Source organism: Hesperophylax consimilis, chromosome 28, assembly GCF_061612785.1.
Source record: "Hesperophylax consimilis isolate HC1 chromosome 28, BYU_Hcon_1.0, whole genome shotgun sequence".
Taxonomy (NCBI): domain Eukaryota; kingdom Metazoa; phylum Arthropoda; class Insecta; order Trichoptera; family Limnephilidae; genus Hesperophylax; species Hesperophylax consimilis.
Window position 1 is genome coordinate 5,879,254 of NC_142863.1, and position 16,554 is coordinate 5,895,807.

At 31.7% G+C, this 16,554-nt stretch overlaps 1 protein-coding gene across 1 annotated transcript in view; it reads right to left on the reverse strand.

Annotated features, from left to right (window-relative positions):
- Positions 1-16,554, reverse strand: part of LOC149410076 (modular serine protease-like) — a 49,780-nt gene that overhangs the window by 26,769 nt on the left and 6,457 nt on the right. Inside the window, exon 4 of the mRNA XM_089648936.1 lies at positions 8,256-8,417. Within this exon, the coding sequence (XP_089505062.1) occupies positions 8,256-8,417 (162 nt within the window). The remainder of the gene's footprint in view (positions 1-8,255; positions 8,418-16,554) is intronic.

The window sequence follows — 16,554 nt, forward strand, 5'->3', positions numbered from 1 at the left end:
CCATTTAGCAAAGATGCATGCTTACGGTTAAGTGGTTTATTACCTGGGATTTTAATTGCCTTAGCCTATTGTCGGCTTATCGCTCGAGGGGAAAGTACAGAGTGATAAGACTTCTACCATTATTATGAATTAACAGTTAGACTAAATGACCGGTCAGCCATCCCGTGTACAATTCCTCGGCCGGATCAACAAGTCCTCACTCACGACTCGTTTCGGCTCACTGTGGTGGTAGTAGGAGATTTTCAAATATTGTCAGGATATTCGTAACCCGTGAATATTGTATTTCTTTAAAAAAAATCAATTGGTTAAATTAACAGCGTGAGTATAAATTAACAGTTATATCAATAGATTCGTAGAGTTATGTATAGTAACGTTATTTTTTATTAAAGTTTATTTAGGAATTATTTTGAATGTTCATTGATAGTTAATTTAATAGGAACAACATAGTTTAGGGTTCTTTTATATTGATATTATTTAAGTTTTTTTTAAGTGTTTACTATTTAAAGTAGTATGTACATAACTTGCAATATTTTTTAAAATAAAAATATGAAATGCATGCAAAAGTCATAAAATATATTTTTAATTGCAGAACGATTGTGTCAGAGGGAATATGCCACCGCAACGAAAACTCAATCAAAAACGAAGCTCTTGTTTCGAGGAGACAGATGACACGGATTTCGAAAATCATTCGTTTGTGGTGAGATACTAATTGTTTAGATATTTAGCAGCATGTAGAGTAACCAAACCATACATTCAACAGAGAGTGCTTACAATCACAATTATTTGTTTTAGATTGAAACTGCGCCTTCTGTTGAAGATGACTTCAAGATAAGTGGACTTCGGATAGTCGACATCATGTTCGTGATTGATCAACTAAAAAAGATTTTTGAACACGGAACCAAATTAGGATGCCGCAATGAAAATTTAAAGGTTGTAGGTGAAAAGAGATGTGGTCTATCATCGAAAATTATATTTAGGTGTAATTTTTGTAACGAAAGATTCCTGATTGCGACAAATCATAATAATATGGATCGTGTTGGATTGGATGTTAATAATTCTGCAGTCGCAGGAATTATGTCCGTAGGGGGAGGTTTCTCTCAATTGCAAGAGCTTTTAGGCGCTTTGGATATTCCAGCAATGTCACAAGTTACTTACCAAAAATTTCATAAAAATATATCTAAGCAATGGGAAGATACTTCTGTAGATGTAATGACAGATGCTGCCGCTGAAGAGCGTGATGCAGCTATAGAGGAAGGACGTTTAGATCAAAATGGTGTTCCAATGATCGATGTCATAGCAGACGGTTGTTGGGGTAAACGGTCATACAGGTCAAACTATTCATCGTTATCTGGTGCTGCTGCAATCGTTGGCAGGAAAACGGGTAAAGTCCTATTTATGGCGGTTCGCAATAAATTTTGCTCGATTTGTTCTTTTGAAGAAAGAAAGAAAAAAACCGTCTCAGACCATGTATGTTACAAAAATTATTCGGGGTCTTCTTCAGGCATGGAAACTGACATCATACTCGAAGGATTTAAGCGTTCAATTTCTATGTACAATCTATTGTTTGCTAGAATAATTTCAGATGGTGATTCGAGTACTTACTCTAAAATTCTTGCTGCTCGACCTTACACCGATTATACCGTAGAGAAGGTTGAATGCAGGAATCATGTTCTAAGGAATTATTGCAACAAATTACGAGCCTTGACAATTGACACTAAATATCCTAAAAAGTTACGAAATTTTATTACTGTGGAACGAATAATGTCCCTTAGAACTGCTGTTACTTCGGCTATTAAGTACAATAAAAATCAGCCAATTCCATTATCTGAAAAAATTAATAACCTCTTTTCTGACATAATCAACTCTACAAGTCATGTATTTGGTGATCACGCTAAGTGCAAAACTTATTTTTGTTCGGGACCAAAGCCAAACGGTAAAAATATTGTGTCGGACTTAAAATGTAATCCAATTTGGGTACGACTATGTTTGATCAACAACTCTGTCGCTTCTCACTCTCGAAGTTTAATTCATGACGTTGACAGCAATGTTGTTGAAAGATATAATAGCATAGTTGCTAAATTTATAGGCGGAAAACGTATAAATTATTCCTGTAGACAGTCCTATCAAGCCCGCTGCCATGCTGCGGTTGTATCATTTAACACTCGAAGGCCAATAAGCACATTGCAAAAAAAAATCTTGGGTAGGAGTCCCAAATCTAATGTTATTAGTAAGATTGAAGAGAAACGTTACAAAAAAACGCAATATAATTTAAATTTTATAAGAAAAAAGAATAGGTTACGGCATACTGACCCTAAAAAGGGCAACAAAGAATATGGCAATGCAAGTGCACAAGTAGATATGGAACTGGATGAATTGGAAAAAGGGAAAAAACTCGTTTTAAGTTTATTGGTCGAAAAACAACAGGTAAGGAATCAAATTCAAGAACTTACTGTTCTTCAAGGGAATCTAACAAATGGCGTGAGCACAGACGCATGATGCTGACGGCGTCAAATTTTGGGAGAGTTATAAAAAAAAAGAGAGTACGAGTTGTGGCCCTCTTGTTCGTAGTTTGATTATTGCAAACAACATGTCCCATGTAACTAGTATCAGTCATGGTATCCGGAATGAAAAACTTGCCTTAACCGAATTAAGCATGCAAGTAGGTATTCAAATAAAGCCTTGTGGTCTGTTTATCGACAGCAATATACCATTTTTAGGGGCTACGCCGGACGGAATAACAGACGATATGGTGGTTGAAGTAAAGTGCCCCATTACAGCCTTCAAACTCGGACTAGAAGAGGCGATTAAAAGAAAGAAGGTCACTTTTTGGAAGAAGGACGGGAGCGTCAATAAAGCCCATGCATGGTACTACCAGATTCAAGGTCAATTACGGGTAACTGGAAAGAGTATATGTCTTTTTGGCGTGTGGTCAGGAAGTAATGTGCCATTGAAATTGGAATACATTAAAAAAGACGATATATTTTGGACAGACCAAATGGAAGAAAAATTAGTTCGTTTTTATATGGAGTGTGTTTTACCAGAAATTGTAGATTCTAGATTCAAAAGAAATATGCCCATTAGAGAATCAGATCAAATACTACAAGCTCAAGAACGGAGAACATTAAAAAGGAAATTAATTAAACGTAAACTCGACTTCGATGAACAATCTAGTGCAGAAATTTTAATTTCGGAGTCCTTACCGTCAACGAAATCAACATCTGCCATCGCGTCAACTGCTGCTGTCGCGTCAACTTCTTCTGTCGCGTCGATTTCTGCTGTCGCGTCAAATTTTTCAAGGTTATCCTCCTTTTAGTGTAAGGTACTTTAATTTTGAATAAAATTTATTTATCGTTTAGTAGAGTTTCATAATACTGAAAACATTCAAGTTGTTAAAAATTCCTTTTGATGGAGTTCTTATGGGCACTTTCAGTGTTATTTTTATTTAATTTTCTTAATGCGATTCTAAATGTTGAGGCATGCATGATGAAACTTTATGTTTATACGTGAATCTAGCAGTGAAACTAATGTCATAACACTACCTCTGCGTAACTAGTTTTGTAATGTAATTTCGGCTTTAATGTCTATATTTAATGCGAAATATTCTTTACAATTTCTTTGGAATCGGACCTAACATTTGTTGGATCAAATCTATGAACTTATTCCATGTATCATTTATATGCACTCGTATTATCAATATTTTGAAGTTTATCAGTATACTTTATTAGATCGAGGGGTTGACGGAATTACGGTTTGTTTCAGATTTTTCTATTATCGACGGCCTATTTTAACCCGTCTGAAATTAGAAATTTCTTAACATGGACCATTCCAGAAGCTTTCATTTGGAATGTATTTTTTTAGATTGTTCCGAATTTTACAATCATTCCGATAAAATAGTTATTTTATAATTTTTTGCCAAAAAACACTGTTCTAAAAACTAGGTCCAATAATCTTTTAGATGTGTATTAGGAATCAAAATTTTTGTTCATAAATAATTAAATTTTGGTATTAATATTGGCTTAAAAACTTACCCGTGTGTTTTGTGTAGAAAAACTTTAAAAAATTATGAAACTAAACATTTTGAAAACACATTCCTTTACTTAAGAATTTTTAAAATTAAACTTTCATTTCACTTTTTTATCGGTTACATATAATTTTATTTTAAAATTCAATTTTAAAGTTGAATATAAAACGAAATAAAACCGTCACTTGGGTTCGAGATTGTAAATTATATATACAAAATAGCTTTCATTACACGCATTACAGATTGCTTGTGTTTTATGTTTTATTCTAAATGGTCAATGCAGGTTTTGGAATTGTTCATTTTTCGAGTGAGTTCTTTTAAAAGGCTTAAAAAAAGACCATGAGAGTCCTAAGATACTTTTTAGGGATCACAATTATCCAGAATAATGATGTAAATCTCCAATAAGACAAACTTTTGATCGATAGATTGATACCATAGTTGATTCCTTTCCAAAAAAAATTTTGAGACAGTTGGCATTTATTATTGTGATTTACTTCACCTCGGCTTTTATTTCATTTTTATGTTTATAATTTGTCTTTGCGTAGCATTTGGTTTATTTTAAATTAAATTTGGGTAAGTATTTCATCCAACAAATTTCCAGGCAAATACTGCGAGTAGAATACATCTTGACCTTTGAAATAATCGAGAATTTTTTAGATCAATCTATAAGCCCAGAAAAAAATAATGTATGAGGACTATAAAAACTGCTTTAGAGATCAAAATCTCCTACTTACGAACTCATTTTCGTACATGATTTTATTGTATAATGTGGTAAATTAAGTTATTTATAAAATGATCAAAAAATTTTTTAATATTTATGCCTGAACATCCACAAAATAAAATAAAGGGCACTTTTTGGCCATGTTTTTTTCTTGCATAAATCAAAGCGGCGGGTGGTGTTAAGCGGGAATTTTAACCTTATCGCCATCTAAGTAAGGGTTGTTATTGATAGCGGCTCAATTTAAAATATTACACGACGTAGTGCATCTCCCTTCGCTACATTCCGTCCATTATTTAACTGTTAACAAAATGTTTGCATTAATGAACACTTCTCTTCCAACCAAAGCGAATGATTCTAATTCTGTATTGTAAAACATTACTGTGATGTTATTGGAATGTTATTTCTATTATGTTGGTATAGATAACCTACCTTATATATTAGGACCCACCTAAAAATTTACTTAATAAAAAAATATTTAAAAATTGTTGCATAATTTTATTACAAAAAACTGTACAAATTTTAAGTACATTTATTTCTTCAAGACCCGCATTAATAAAACCCTTCCTTGAACCTCTTCCTTAATCCGCCCCGCAACCCTGCCCAACCAGTGGCGATATAAATATATATATACTATACAACATATACCTATACCATACAACACATATAAATATATCTGTACAGACAGAGGCGCTTTTGTGAGATGTCGCATAAAAAAACGAAGAGTTTAAAAAACAGTTTTTTGTGCCTCCTGTAAAATTTGATAAATGGAAGAGTTATATGCATTACGCCGATATTATATTATACCGAATTTTTGACAAATTTTACCAGTGTGCGTTTATGGGCGTAATTGGGCAAATAAGGGGCAAATATAAGTCTGGGGTTCGGCTTTCTCTAATTGGTTCTTAAGTTTTCTATTACCCATGCCAATAGGCCGCGCCCCTTCCGAATTCGAAGGACATCTGGAATATCACATCGCCTTAGGCAGAATTCTTGCCTAAACATACTATGCAATAATTACAATAGCGTATTATCCGAGGTGGATATTTGCAATTGCGAACTTACCAAATACAACAGGTCAATAAAAGAATATTTCTCTGATGGTTTGTGAATAATGTTATGTCTCTATTGTTTATATTTATATAATGGTTTCATTTATATACGCAACTTCTCTCCATGGCAATAAATATAATATTAATAAATGTGTCGTTTTGTAGTTTTGAAGTGAAACTTCTTTACGCGCGTTATGCATTTTCGAGGACCGGAGCAAAACCGACTCATGACCGTCACGAAAAACGGGGATCATTTCGCTATAGGAGCCTAGCTAATATCATATACCTAGTTTAGGTCACTATCCAAACTCAGCCTTGCGGTCTAGAGGCAGAGCGCCCGATTGTCGTCGTGAAGAACCGAGGTTCGATCCCCTCTTTAACTATTTTTTTTTTTCTTTTTGTGATTTATTTAATACGAGGAACAGTGATAAAATGCTCTCGTGCTGCGACTTTGTCAGGCATACATATAAGAAAATATCTACATTTTTTTAAATAATTTTTTAAATAATTACATAAATTTGTTAATTTTAACCGATAGTCTCCCGAAATTTCTAAATCCATTTAATGAGACTCTAGACCGGCAGGTGTTCACTCGAGTAATTGGCTAAAATTAACGGTCGGTACCTATATGATATTTTTGCCGAAATATAGCTTACAAATCGAGCCGGTAGAGTCGCTCGGTATTTTGATTAATTATTTTTATTTTGAATCATTAAAATTACTAATCAAGGTGGATAACGCGACTAATTATTCTCGCAGACGTGCGTGACTAGTTTTTTTTAGTAAAAAACACACCCATTATTAATTAAAATATTGACAAATATACGGAAATATTTTTAAAAACGACAGATATGACTTCACACTGCCGATATATCTTCTATTCGACCCTATATAAAGCGTTAACGAGACGTTATGTGATATTATTCATTTATCGTGTTTGAAAACGAAAATTATTGTTTGAAAACGAGGAGTACATGTTATACGCGGTTCTCGTCGCGCGAGATACCTCTCCTCGTGGTCTAGAGGCAGAGCGTTCGACACTCGTTATGCAGGACCCGGGTTCGAATCCCATATTTTTATAACTTTTATTTTTTTTATCACATACTACTTATAAATATGTCAATATTAAGAATCTAGTTAAACTTTCATTTGTTAACAACACGCCTATAAATAAATTTATGCCTTTTAAAACTATAATGTACAGCATTCTGAATAATAATAATATGGAATGAAAAAAGATAGAGAAGAATACTAAAAGTTTCACTTCCGTCGTGCGTAGACTTTCCACACACTGTATTTTTTTTTGTTTTATATAATCTTTTTGCTGTATACATTTTTGAATTCATATTCTTAGAAAATTTAATTGACTTATTCCTTATTATGCTGTCTCAGTAGAGGTAAAGCCACAAGGATTAAATCCATTTTTTTTTTGGCTAAATTATTCTTATGTACAAACTAAAATAAATGTACACTGTCGATTTCCCAAAAATTAACAATAAAAAAATATACAAGGTGTTTAGGAACTCCCATCTGTTATTATTACTTCTCACAGATGTTTTCATTGTGCACAGTCAATTGGTAATCAATGAAGAAGAGCGTTGCTGGCAACTTTAACTCATGACATTTCTCAATAAGTAATCGAATAAGTTTTTAAAAATTAAGTATATACTATTTCTAACATTTTGGTCATAGTTACTTGATGGGGAACATTTTATCTTTTTAGTCGCCATTTCTATCCAATTTATTTTAATAATACGAATATATCTTTAAATCAGAAGTATTTTTTACTGTGAAATTTTATGTTCGTACCTATATACACCTACGTAGGTTGCAATATCTAAGATTTGTTCCTTCTAAGACCTTCCTTATTTTTTTTGTAAAAATCAATGCATGATAAATATTCCCCGACGAATTTAGATAGTACATACGAGTACAGTGTTCCACAAGAAATTAATCCATGTTGCTTATAAAATTCTCGTATTTGAAAAAGTTTACCCAAAACCAGAATCAAGAAATTGTTATTTTTACCACTATCGTTATCCCAGTGGTCTTGATCTGTTTAATTTACTAGATATTCCGCACTTCCATATTATTTTGAAAATTTACTCGTTATTTTTTCCGATTTGACATGGATTTACGTTTTTTTTCTCAGGAAAATATATTTTTTCTAAAAATAATCAAACTTATCGATTTTTTGATGCATAATTGAAATTGTTATACGATTATGTAAGTAAATTCACTTTGTGTTTAAAAGACCCAAGGGCGAATATAAGTATAAGGAAAATAAATTAAAAGCATAAACAAACCAATTGCCCGATGGCATAATGATCCTGCGGCCAGGATGCTAATAGTTGCTGTCATAGACTAAATAAGACATCAATGGTTGCTGTGCATACCAATTCTCAATAAAAAGTCAATAAAAAATAAATAATATCGCAAAAAAAAATAATGTTGTTTATCTTACCTCCTAAGACCTGTCTATGGTTGATGATAGTTCCTCCACAAATGTACGTGAAATCGGAATCTACTTTCTTGTAGACTGCCACGTGCCAGGGAAGAGAATTTTCGGGAGCGATCGGTGCATTTGTGATAAAAGTGGTGACCTCTGCATTCTCCAAACCGCATTCTAAACACAAAATAATAAAAAGGCATAAGTTAAAAGTAATAAGATTGGAAGTAAGAGGTACTTCCACGCTCATAAGTATCATCATACTTAGAGCCTCCGCAGACGAATGACTAGTTGCGGACATAAGAATCCATTACGGTATAATATAGAATTGCCCACATGCGGGACGTTTTAGTTGGAAGACTTTTTAGTTGCGGCTGTAACCGCAACTTTCTCCGTTGCTGAAAGGTTTAAGTCTCCGGAGGCTGTTCCGAAATCAAATTTTACACATACTACAATATTTCCTCCAAGTACTTACTACCCATACATACACAAGTGATATATTAGTTTTAAATCAAATAAAACACTTTGTTTATTAACCACGACTTTTTTATTATTACATCTACCGGTTTCGCTACGGTCGAGCTTCATCAGGATGTGAAATATAACTAAAAACTAAGACAGAGGTCATGCATATTTATAAGAAAGCAGAGGGAGACAGAATATAACACATTATAAAAGTGGGGGGAGTCAAATATTACATAGGCATAGTGAATTAAAGATATATAATAACAAAGTACAAAAAAAAACAATTTTACATGAATTATACATATAATAATACATTTTAAAGACATAAGAAAATACATAAAAATATTATTAAGGAGTGGAATGGATTGTGGGAAACAAGTTAAATATAGGACTATAGAATGTGTTTTTTTGATTAGATAAGTTAATTTGTGTATTTAATAAATGGTCTGACAAGTTACTGTTTATAGATTTCCTGATTTCTAGTGATTCTAAATTATCTAACCTAATGCCTATACTATTTTTATGTAAAAGGCTAGTACCTGTTATTTTATTAAATCTATGGTCTGCTGATATTAAATGGTTGGCGAGTTCCGAAAAACCTTTACCATTTAAACACCGTACATGTTCCTTCACTCTGGTGTTTACATTGCGCGATGTTTTACCTATGTAAAAGGCGGGACAATCACTACAGTTGAGTTTATAAATACCCGAATGGCTTAGTATGTCATCATTGTCCTTAGTATTAATCAAAAATTTTCCTAGGGTATTGTTAGTATAAAAGGCAGGTTTAATATCTAAAGGAAGGTTCCTAACGCTTTGAATTGAAAAATTATTTATAAATAAAATCCTACGCCATTGGTAAATAGGGGTGTTGATATTAATTGACGGAATACTGCTATATAGAAATTTGTTTGTGGAAATATGTTTTTGTTTTTAATTAAGAATTTTATCAATTAAGGCCGAATCATAGCCATTATTTGATGCTATTTGTTTTATTATTGATAACTCATTTGTGAAATTATTGGTAGATAAAGGGACGGAAATTAACCTATGGATCATTGAATGGAACGCTGCATGTTTATGGGAGATGGGATGATTGGAAGTATTGTGGATAGTTATGTCAGTGTAGGCCGGTTTTTGGTATATATTAAATTCAATTCTATTATTTATCAGAGTGAGCGTGAGGTCTAGAAAATTTAGAGAAGTATTGACACCTACTTCTAGGGTAAACTGAATTTGGTTATGGAAAGAATTTAAAAGCTGAAGGAAGATATTTAACTGTCGATCCGTACCTGTCCAAATACAAAATATGTCGTCAACATATCTTTTCCATATTAACACATTTTTTAGGAGAGGAGATTTACAAGAAAAATTTTTATTTTCTAAATTATCCATAAATATGTCAGCGATCAAGGGTGAAGTTGGAGAACCCATCGCCAATCCGGTAGTCTGATTATAGATGATGTTATTAAATTAAAAATAATTTTGGTTTACACAGACATTAAACAAACGAGAGGGGTCATTACTAAAGTCACATGGCATTTTAGAATTATTCAGTAATTTACTAATTAAAGATTTACATTCTGTTGTTGGGATATTAGGGAACAAGTTCACTACATCAAAAGAAATGGGTTTACTGTTACTAGGAATAATTAGGTCTTTTAAGTCGTTAATTAGTTCTAATGAATTTTTAATAGTATGTTTTGGGGAAAACACTTTGGAATTATTGAATACATTAGTGATAAATGATGCTAATTTAAAATTTGGTGACTCACAGGAAGAAACCACAGGTCTAATAGGAGTGTTAGCTTTATGGATTTTTAGAACTCCATATAACTTGGGGACTTTAGGGTTTTTTGTCAAAAAATTTACTTGGTTATGTGAGTTATCTATAAAGATTGGGGTTTTACATGATTTTAAAGCATTTTTAACATTATTGAGGAATTTATTTGTTGGATCTTGTGATAGGATCTGCACATTACCATTATTAATGAAATCACCCATTTTTTAGTGATAATCGCATTTATTCATAATAATAACAGTATTTCCTTTATCGGCTTTAGTTAAAATTAATTGGTCTTTCTCTAACATTTTACGAATGTTTAACAAGTGGCGTGTTTCTGGATTAGGCATGGGCTTAAATTTCGGTATAAGATTTTTTAATAAATCAGCACTTTTATAAAAGAACGGGTTTGGTCTGTTATGCAAGGCGGTCTCTATGTCGACGGCAACATTTTCAACTGCGTCGTTGAAGCTGGTTTTGTTATAGTTTAAATTATATTTTAGGCCTTTCGATAGAAGGCCCCACTTTTATTATGTGTTATATTCTGTCTCCCTCTGCTTTCTTATAAATATGCATCACCTCTGTCTTAGTTTTTAGTTATATTTCACATCCTGATGAAGCTCGACTGTATCGAAACCGGTAGATGTAATAATAAAAAAGTCGTGGTTAATAAACAAAGTGTTTTATTTGATTTAATATATAATGTCTAACCACAAAGTGATTGCTTCCTACGAAAAAAAAATGATATATTAGTGTTACTTCATTCACCCGCTCTACGTGCTGAAACCATCTAAGCTTTTGAATAATGATTAAAGGATTTAATCGTTAAACAAAATGTGAAAGTTATATTCCTACATTATATGGAAAACTATTTAGGTACATAAAAACTTTTTCTGTGTATTGATGTTTGGTCTATTTGCTTGTGTTACCTAATGTTTTTGTGAAGAATTATTCACATAGTTTGGTATTATTTTTGTATTTGTATTAGCATACATTTTTATGTTAACACTAGAAAGACCGAAACGGTCATTTTGACCGTTTCACGATGCAATATGACGATATTTTGCTTAAAATTTATGGTAATGATCTGATTTTTTTTACTTTTCATAATTCACGATTTAACGACCATGGTGAAAAAAAAACAGGTACCTACCTTATTTATTTATCGAAATATAATGATTTATACCTACAAAGACCGCCGCGGTCAATGTGACCGTTGGGGCCATTTTAAGCTGGGATTGTTTAGGATCTTCTTTATTCAAGTTTAAAATATACCCAGCCCACCTTACACATGTTACTACTAATATCATATCGATATAACATAATATCATATCGATATGAGTGCTCGTAGAAATCTTACCGAGTCGGATATAATGGAAGAACTAGCAAGACTTCAAAACATTGAAGAGGATCAGTCAGATGAAGAATGTCGTGCCAGTAAAATTGATGACACCGTTTTTATTTTGGAGCCCAATATTTTTTCTGATACTGAGAATATCTTCCACTCTAGAACGTGCCGCAAATATACTGTTTATTATTTATAATTATTAATTGTGAATTATTACAAAATAATCAAAAAAAAATTGCTTGCGCACGCCAGGATTTGTGCCCGCGACCTCCTTAATTATAATCCACATATTTCGTGCAATTCTCAATGAAATTTTTTTTTCATATTTTCTTCAAGCATAAAAATGTGAATTATTAAGTCCAAATATCTATTGAAAAAATAATCTTTGATGAACGATTAAAACGGCCACCATCTTAAAACAAAAACGGAAGACACAAACAAATTTATAGACAAATAAAATGCAAAGCGGTCGAGTTAAAACAGGACAGTCAATAATTTAAAACTTCACCGATCGCAGTTTGTACATTGTCAGTAATTGAACTAGGAGACCTCTTTTGAGACCCCTGACGTACCCACAAGCTTTGATGGCCCACCCTACTAGACAGGCAAACACATCAGGCAAACATATTGGATAACCGAATGTTTGTTCTGATGTTAACATTGTTAAACTATGTACCTACTTTACTACTGACATTTGCAAAGTTTTGTTTGCTAGCCAAATATTTAATATAAGTTTGTCTGGTTACTTATACACAGGGTTTGGTAAATCGTGGTTGAAGCGCACTGGCTGTTATTGGCGTTAGGTTACCGTTTTTGCGGAAAACGTACATTTATTGCAGACTACAAGAAGTGCTCAATATTGAAAAACTGAAAATTATTTATTTTTCTTTTCTGCAATCTTCACTCATATATGGAATAATAGGATGGGGTGGTGCGCTTCATGCACATATAAAACCTTTACAAATAACTCAAAATTATTTCATCAAAGTTATGTATAATCGGAAAAGAACATTTTCAACAGATGAGTTATACAAAGAATCTAAACTATTATGTCTATGTAAACTATTTATTTTGCAAACTATGAAATATATATTTAAAAACAAAAATAAATTCGAAATAAATGAAAACAGAATCAACCTTTTAAATTATAATGTATTTTATACTTCCCAAACGAACACAAAACAAATGCAAACAAACTGCAGTTTCATTGGACCTCGTACTTTCAATCTTTTACTGAAAAATATTCAAATGATTACTAAACTTCCTCAATATTTAAAAGTGTTAAAATTATGGCTTTTCAATACAGCAGTTGAAACTTTTTTTATTTAATTTGTATCACTTTATGTTTCTCACAAACTATTCACTTAATATGTTTTATCTTCTTTATAACATTATGTCTTATATTATTTATATACCTAAATTCTACATAGTTTCATGCTTATGTTATATATTATTTATAAGCTTATGTTATATATTCGCAACTACTCTTATATAAGACACACGTTTTCAAATTCTGATGAATAATATTATCACGGATGAACTAGATAGCACTTATAATATAACAGAAAAAGTATGTAATAATGTTGATGAATGTAACCTTGTTTTCAACGAAAAATATTACAAACTCATTAGTAATTATGCACTTAAATATTAGGAGCATTTACAAAAACATTAATGAATTATTATGCACCCTTAGTCTTTTAAAAACTGAACTCGACTGTATTGTTTTGACAGAGGCACACCTTAATACAGTAAATATAGATAATATACCACAATTACCGAACTTTGCTTGTATTTCGACGAAAACACACATTAACAAGAATAGTGGCATAGTTATTTACGTTAACCAAAAACACCAAGATATATCTTATAAAGAAATAAACATGACCCTCACGAACTGTGTAGCATTACAATTTAAAGTAAATAATCAGATTTATCAAGTTATTGCTGTTTACCGAACCCACGGATCAAAAACTCAACAATTTATAGAGAACCTCAAAGATGTAATAAACAAAACAAAATGTCAAAATACTATAGTGACGGGTGACTTCAATATAAATATAGGTCTAAATTCAAACAGCGTCGAAAAAAATGATTTACTTAATACGATGGCTGAGCTTAACTTCATTTCATGTATAAACGATTACACTAGAGTTGTGCCCCTACAAAACCCATCATGCATTGATCATATCTGGACTAAGGCTGACACAACTACACAATTAACACCTGTCATTTGGAAAACAAACATTACCGATCACTACACGTGTTTTTTAATTCTTCATTTAAAAAAAATATGTCCTTTTCCAAAACTGCATTAAAACAGTATAACATAAAAACCTTAAACATACAACTTCTTGAACAAAAATTGAAATTGGAAAAATGGGAAGAAACATTAAACACCGAAGATGCCGAAAAATCTTCAATTATATTCGAAAAAACACTTCGCGAACACATAATAAATGCAACTATACATAAAAACGTTAAACCTAAATCAAAACATAGAAAAATTAAGCCCTGGATCACCCATGGAATAGTTACCTCAATTAGGAATAAAGAAAAACTATTTTATCAAACCCGAAAACAACCTAATGACTTTATTAGAATTATATAAAAAATACAGAAACAATCTTACAAATTTAATTAAAAAAACAAAAGAAAATTACTTCAAGGTAAAAATTGAAGATAGTGGTAAAGATAACAAAAAAGTCTGGGCTACAATTAACAACATTATCGGCAACGGTAATAAAAATAAACAAATAAATAAAATAACTTATGACAATGAAACTCAATAAAAGAACCCCTTTTGAGAAAGAACTACTTCGCTAAAGTCGGAGAGAAACTTGCCAAAAAAATCGACTCGTTCCAACCTAAAAATACTATCAATACGTCGACACAAACTTGCTAAAATATTTTTTAAAAATTTGAAAAATGCACCCAAATAGAAATAGAAAAAAATTATAATGAACCTACGAGTGTCCGCGAGCCCTGGTTTTGATAATATCACAGTAAATGTATTAAAACAAATGAGACAATTAATATCCAAACCAATTGCACATATCATTAATAACAGCATACAGCAAGGAATTTACCCAAAAATATATAAAAATACAATAATAACCCCGATCTTCAAATCTGGAATTACATCTGACGTCTCGAACTACCGTCCCATATCTATTGTATCTAACGTAGCAAAAATATTTGAAAAAGTCGTAAAGTCACAATTAACTAAACATATCACTTCAAATAAAATCATTAATGATAACCAATTCGGCTTCAGAGAAAATTTAGGTACGCAAGATGCAATCGCAAAAATAACCTCTATAATATATAATGCTCTTGACTCGGGAAATAAATGTTTAAGTATATTCATCGATCTAAGAAAAGCCTTTGACAGTATAAGCCACAAGAAGCTAGTAAAAAAATTAGAAAATATTGGAATTCAAGGAACAGTTAATATTTAGTTTTTCGATATAAGACGTCTGTTTGTATTTTTGTGAAATTTTCCATATCGCTTTTCGGTTTTTTTTTTGTAGTTTATCTACTTGGCTACTATTATAAGTTTCGTGCAGATGTTTCTATATCTTTTATTTTAATTTTATTTATTATTTTTATTAACAAAATTTTTGATACATTTACAATTCAGGTTCATACATAGTAATATAGAATGAATGAGTAACGAAAAAATCCCACAAAGGCGAAGCCTGAGCGTGGGTATTATAGTGTAAGGATAAAACAGTGGTGTTTATTTTATGTATTTATTTATTTAATACATGTTACATTATTTTGAAATTTACATAAAGTAGATATAATGTTTTTTATAATGTTTAAAATATATTTTTTTTAAACATGTAAAAAGTATCTATAGAGATCAATGTGATTGGTTTTTATTTTTACAGAAGTTTCTATTAATTAAGTTTTTAAATATCATACGGCGTGTGTTTGTTTTTTTGTGTGAATTATACATGTAATTCATTAAATTATGTGTAATTATTAAGTGTAAACGAAGTTGTAAATTTATCCTAGGTCTCGTAAGCATTATGTATTCGGAATATTGTATTCAAGACTCTTTTCTTCAGTGATTTTTTTAAAGTTTGTGTAGTCAATAATTTTTTCGTAAATATATGAATATATTCACAAATACATTGCATTCGATATGAATACATTTACGAAAAGTGAAAATATAATGCATTCAGTGGAGTCCGTCGGCGCACAAAAAGCTAGTTTATTCGATCCAATTGGTTCCATCAGCCAATCAGCAAACTATCGATTACAGCAACTATGGAAGATAAGTGTTGATCACGACGATCGTGACGTATTATCAAACGGTGAGCGCAAGTCGTCTGTTCCACGTAGGACTCTATGACGCCTCATAGTTAGTTTATGCTGCAGTGTTATATTTATTAATATATGTCGACGAAGGCAGTTCATTTGTAAATTGTGTCTGATTTATCTTTCGAAGCATATACATGCAACTCTTAGCCGGTTTAGAAGGTCAGAGAAGATACAATAATAGTGAACGTATGTCTCTGATGAATGAGAAAACACAGACATTATATTTACCAAGTAAGTTGCGTAACAAAGACAAATAGTTAAAACCTCTTGTAAGAATATGAATAACTTTGGTTACAGGGCGTTTAACAGGACATCATATCATATCGTTCATGCTAGGACATTCGATCACATCTCTTAACTTCGATGGCAAAATAAAACGAGGATAT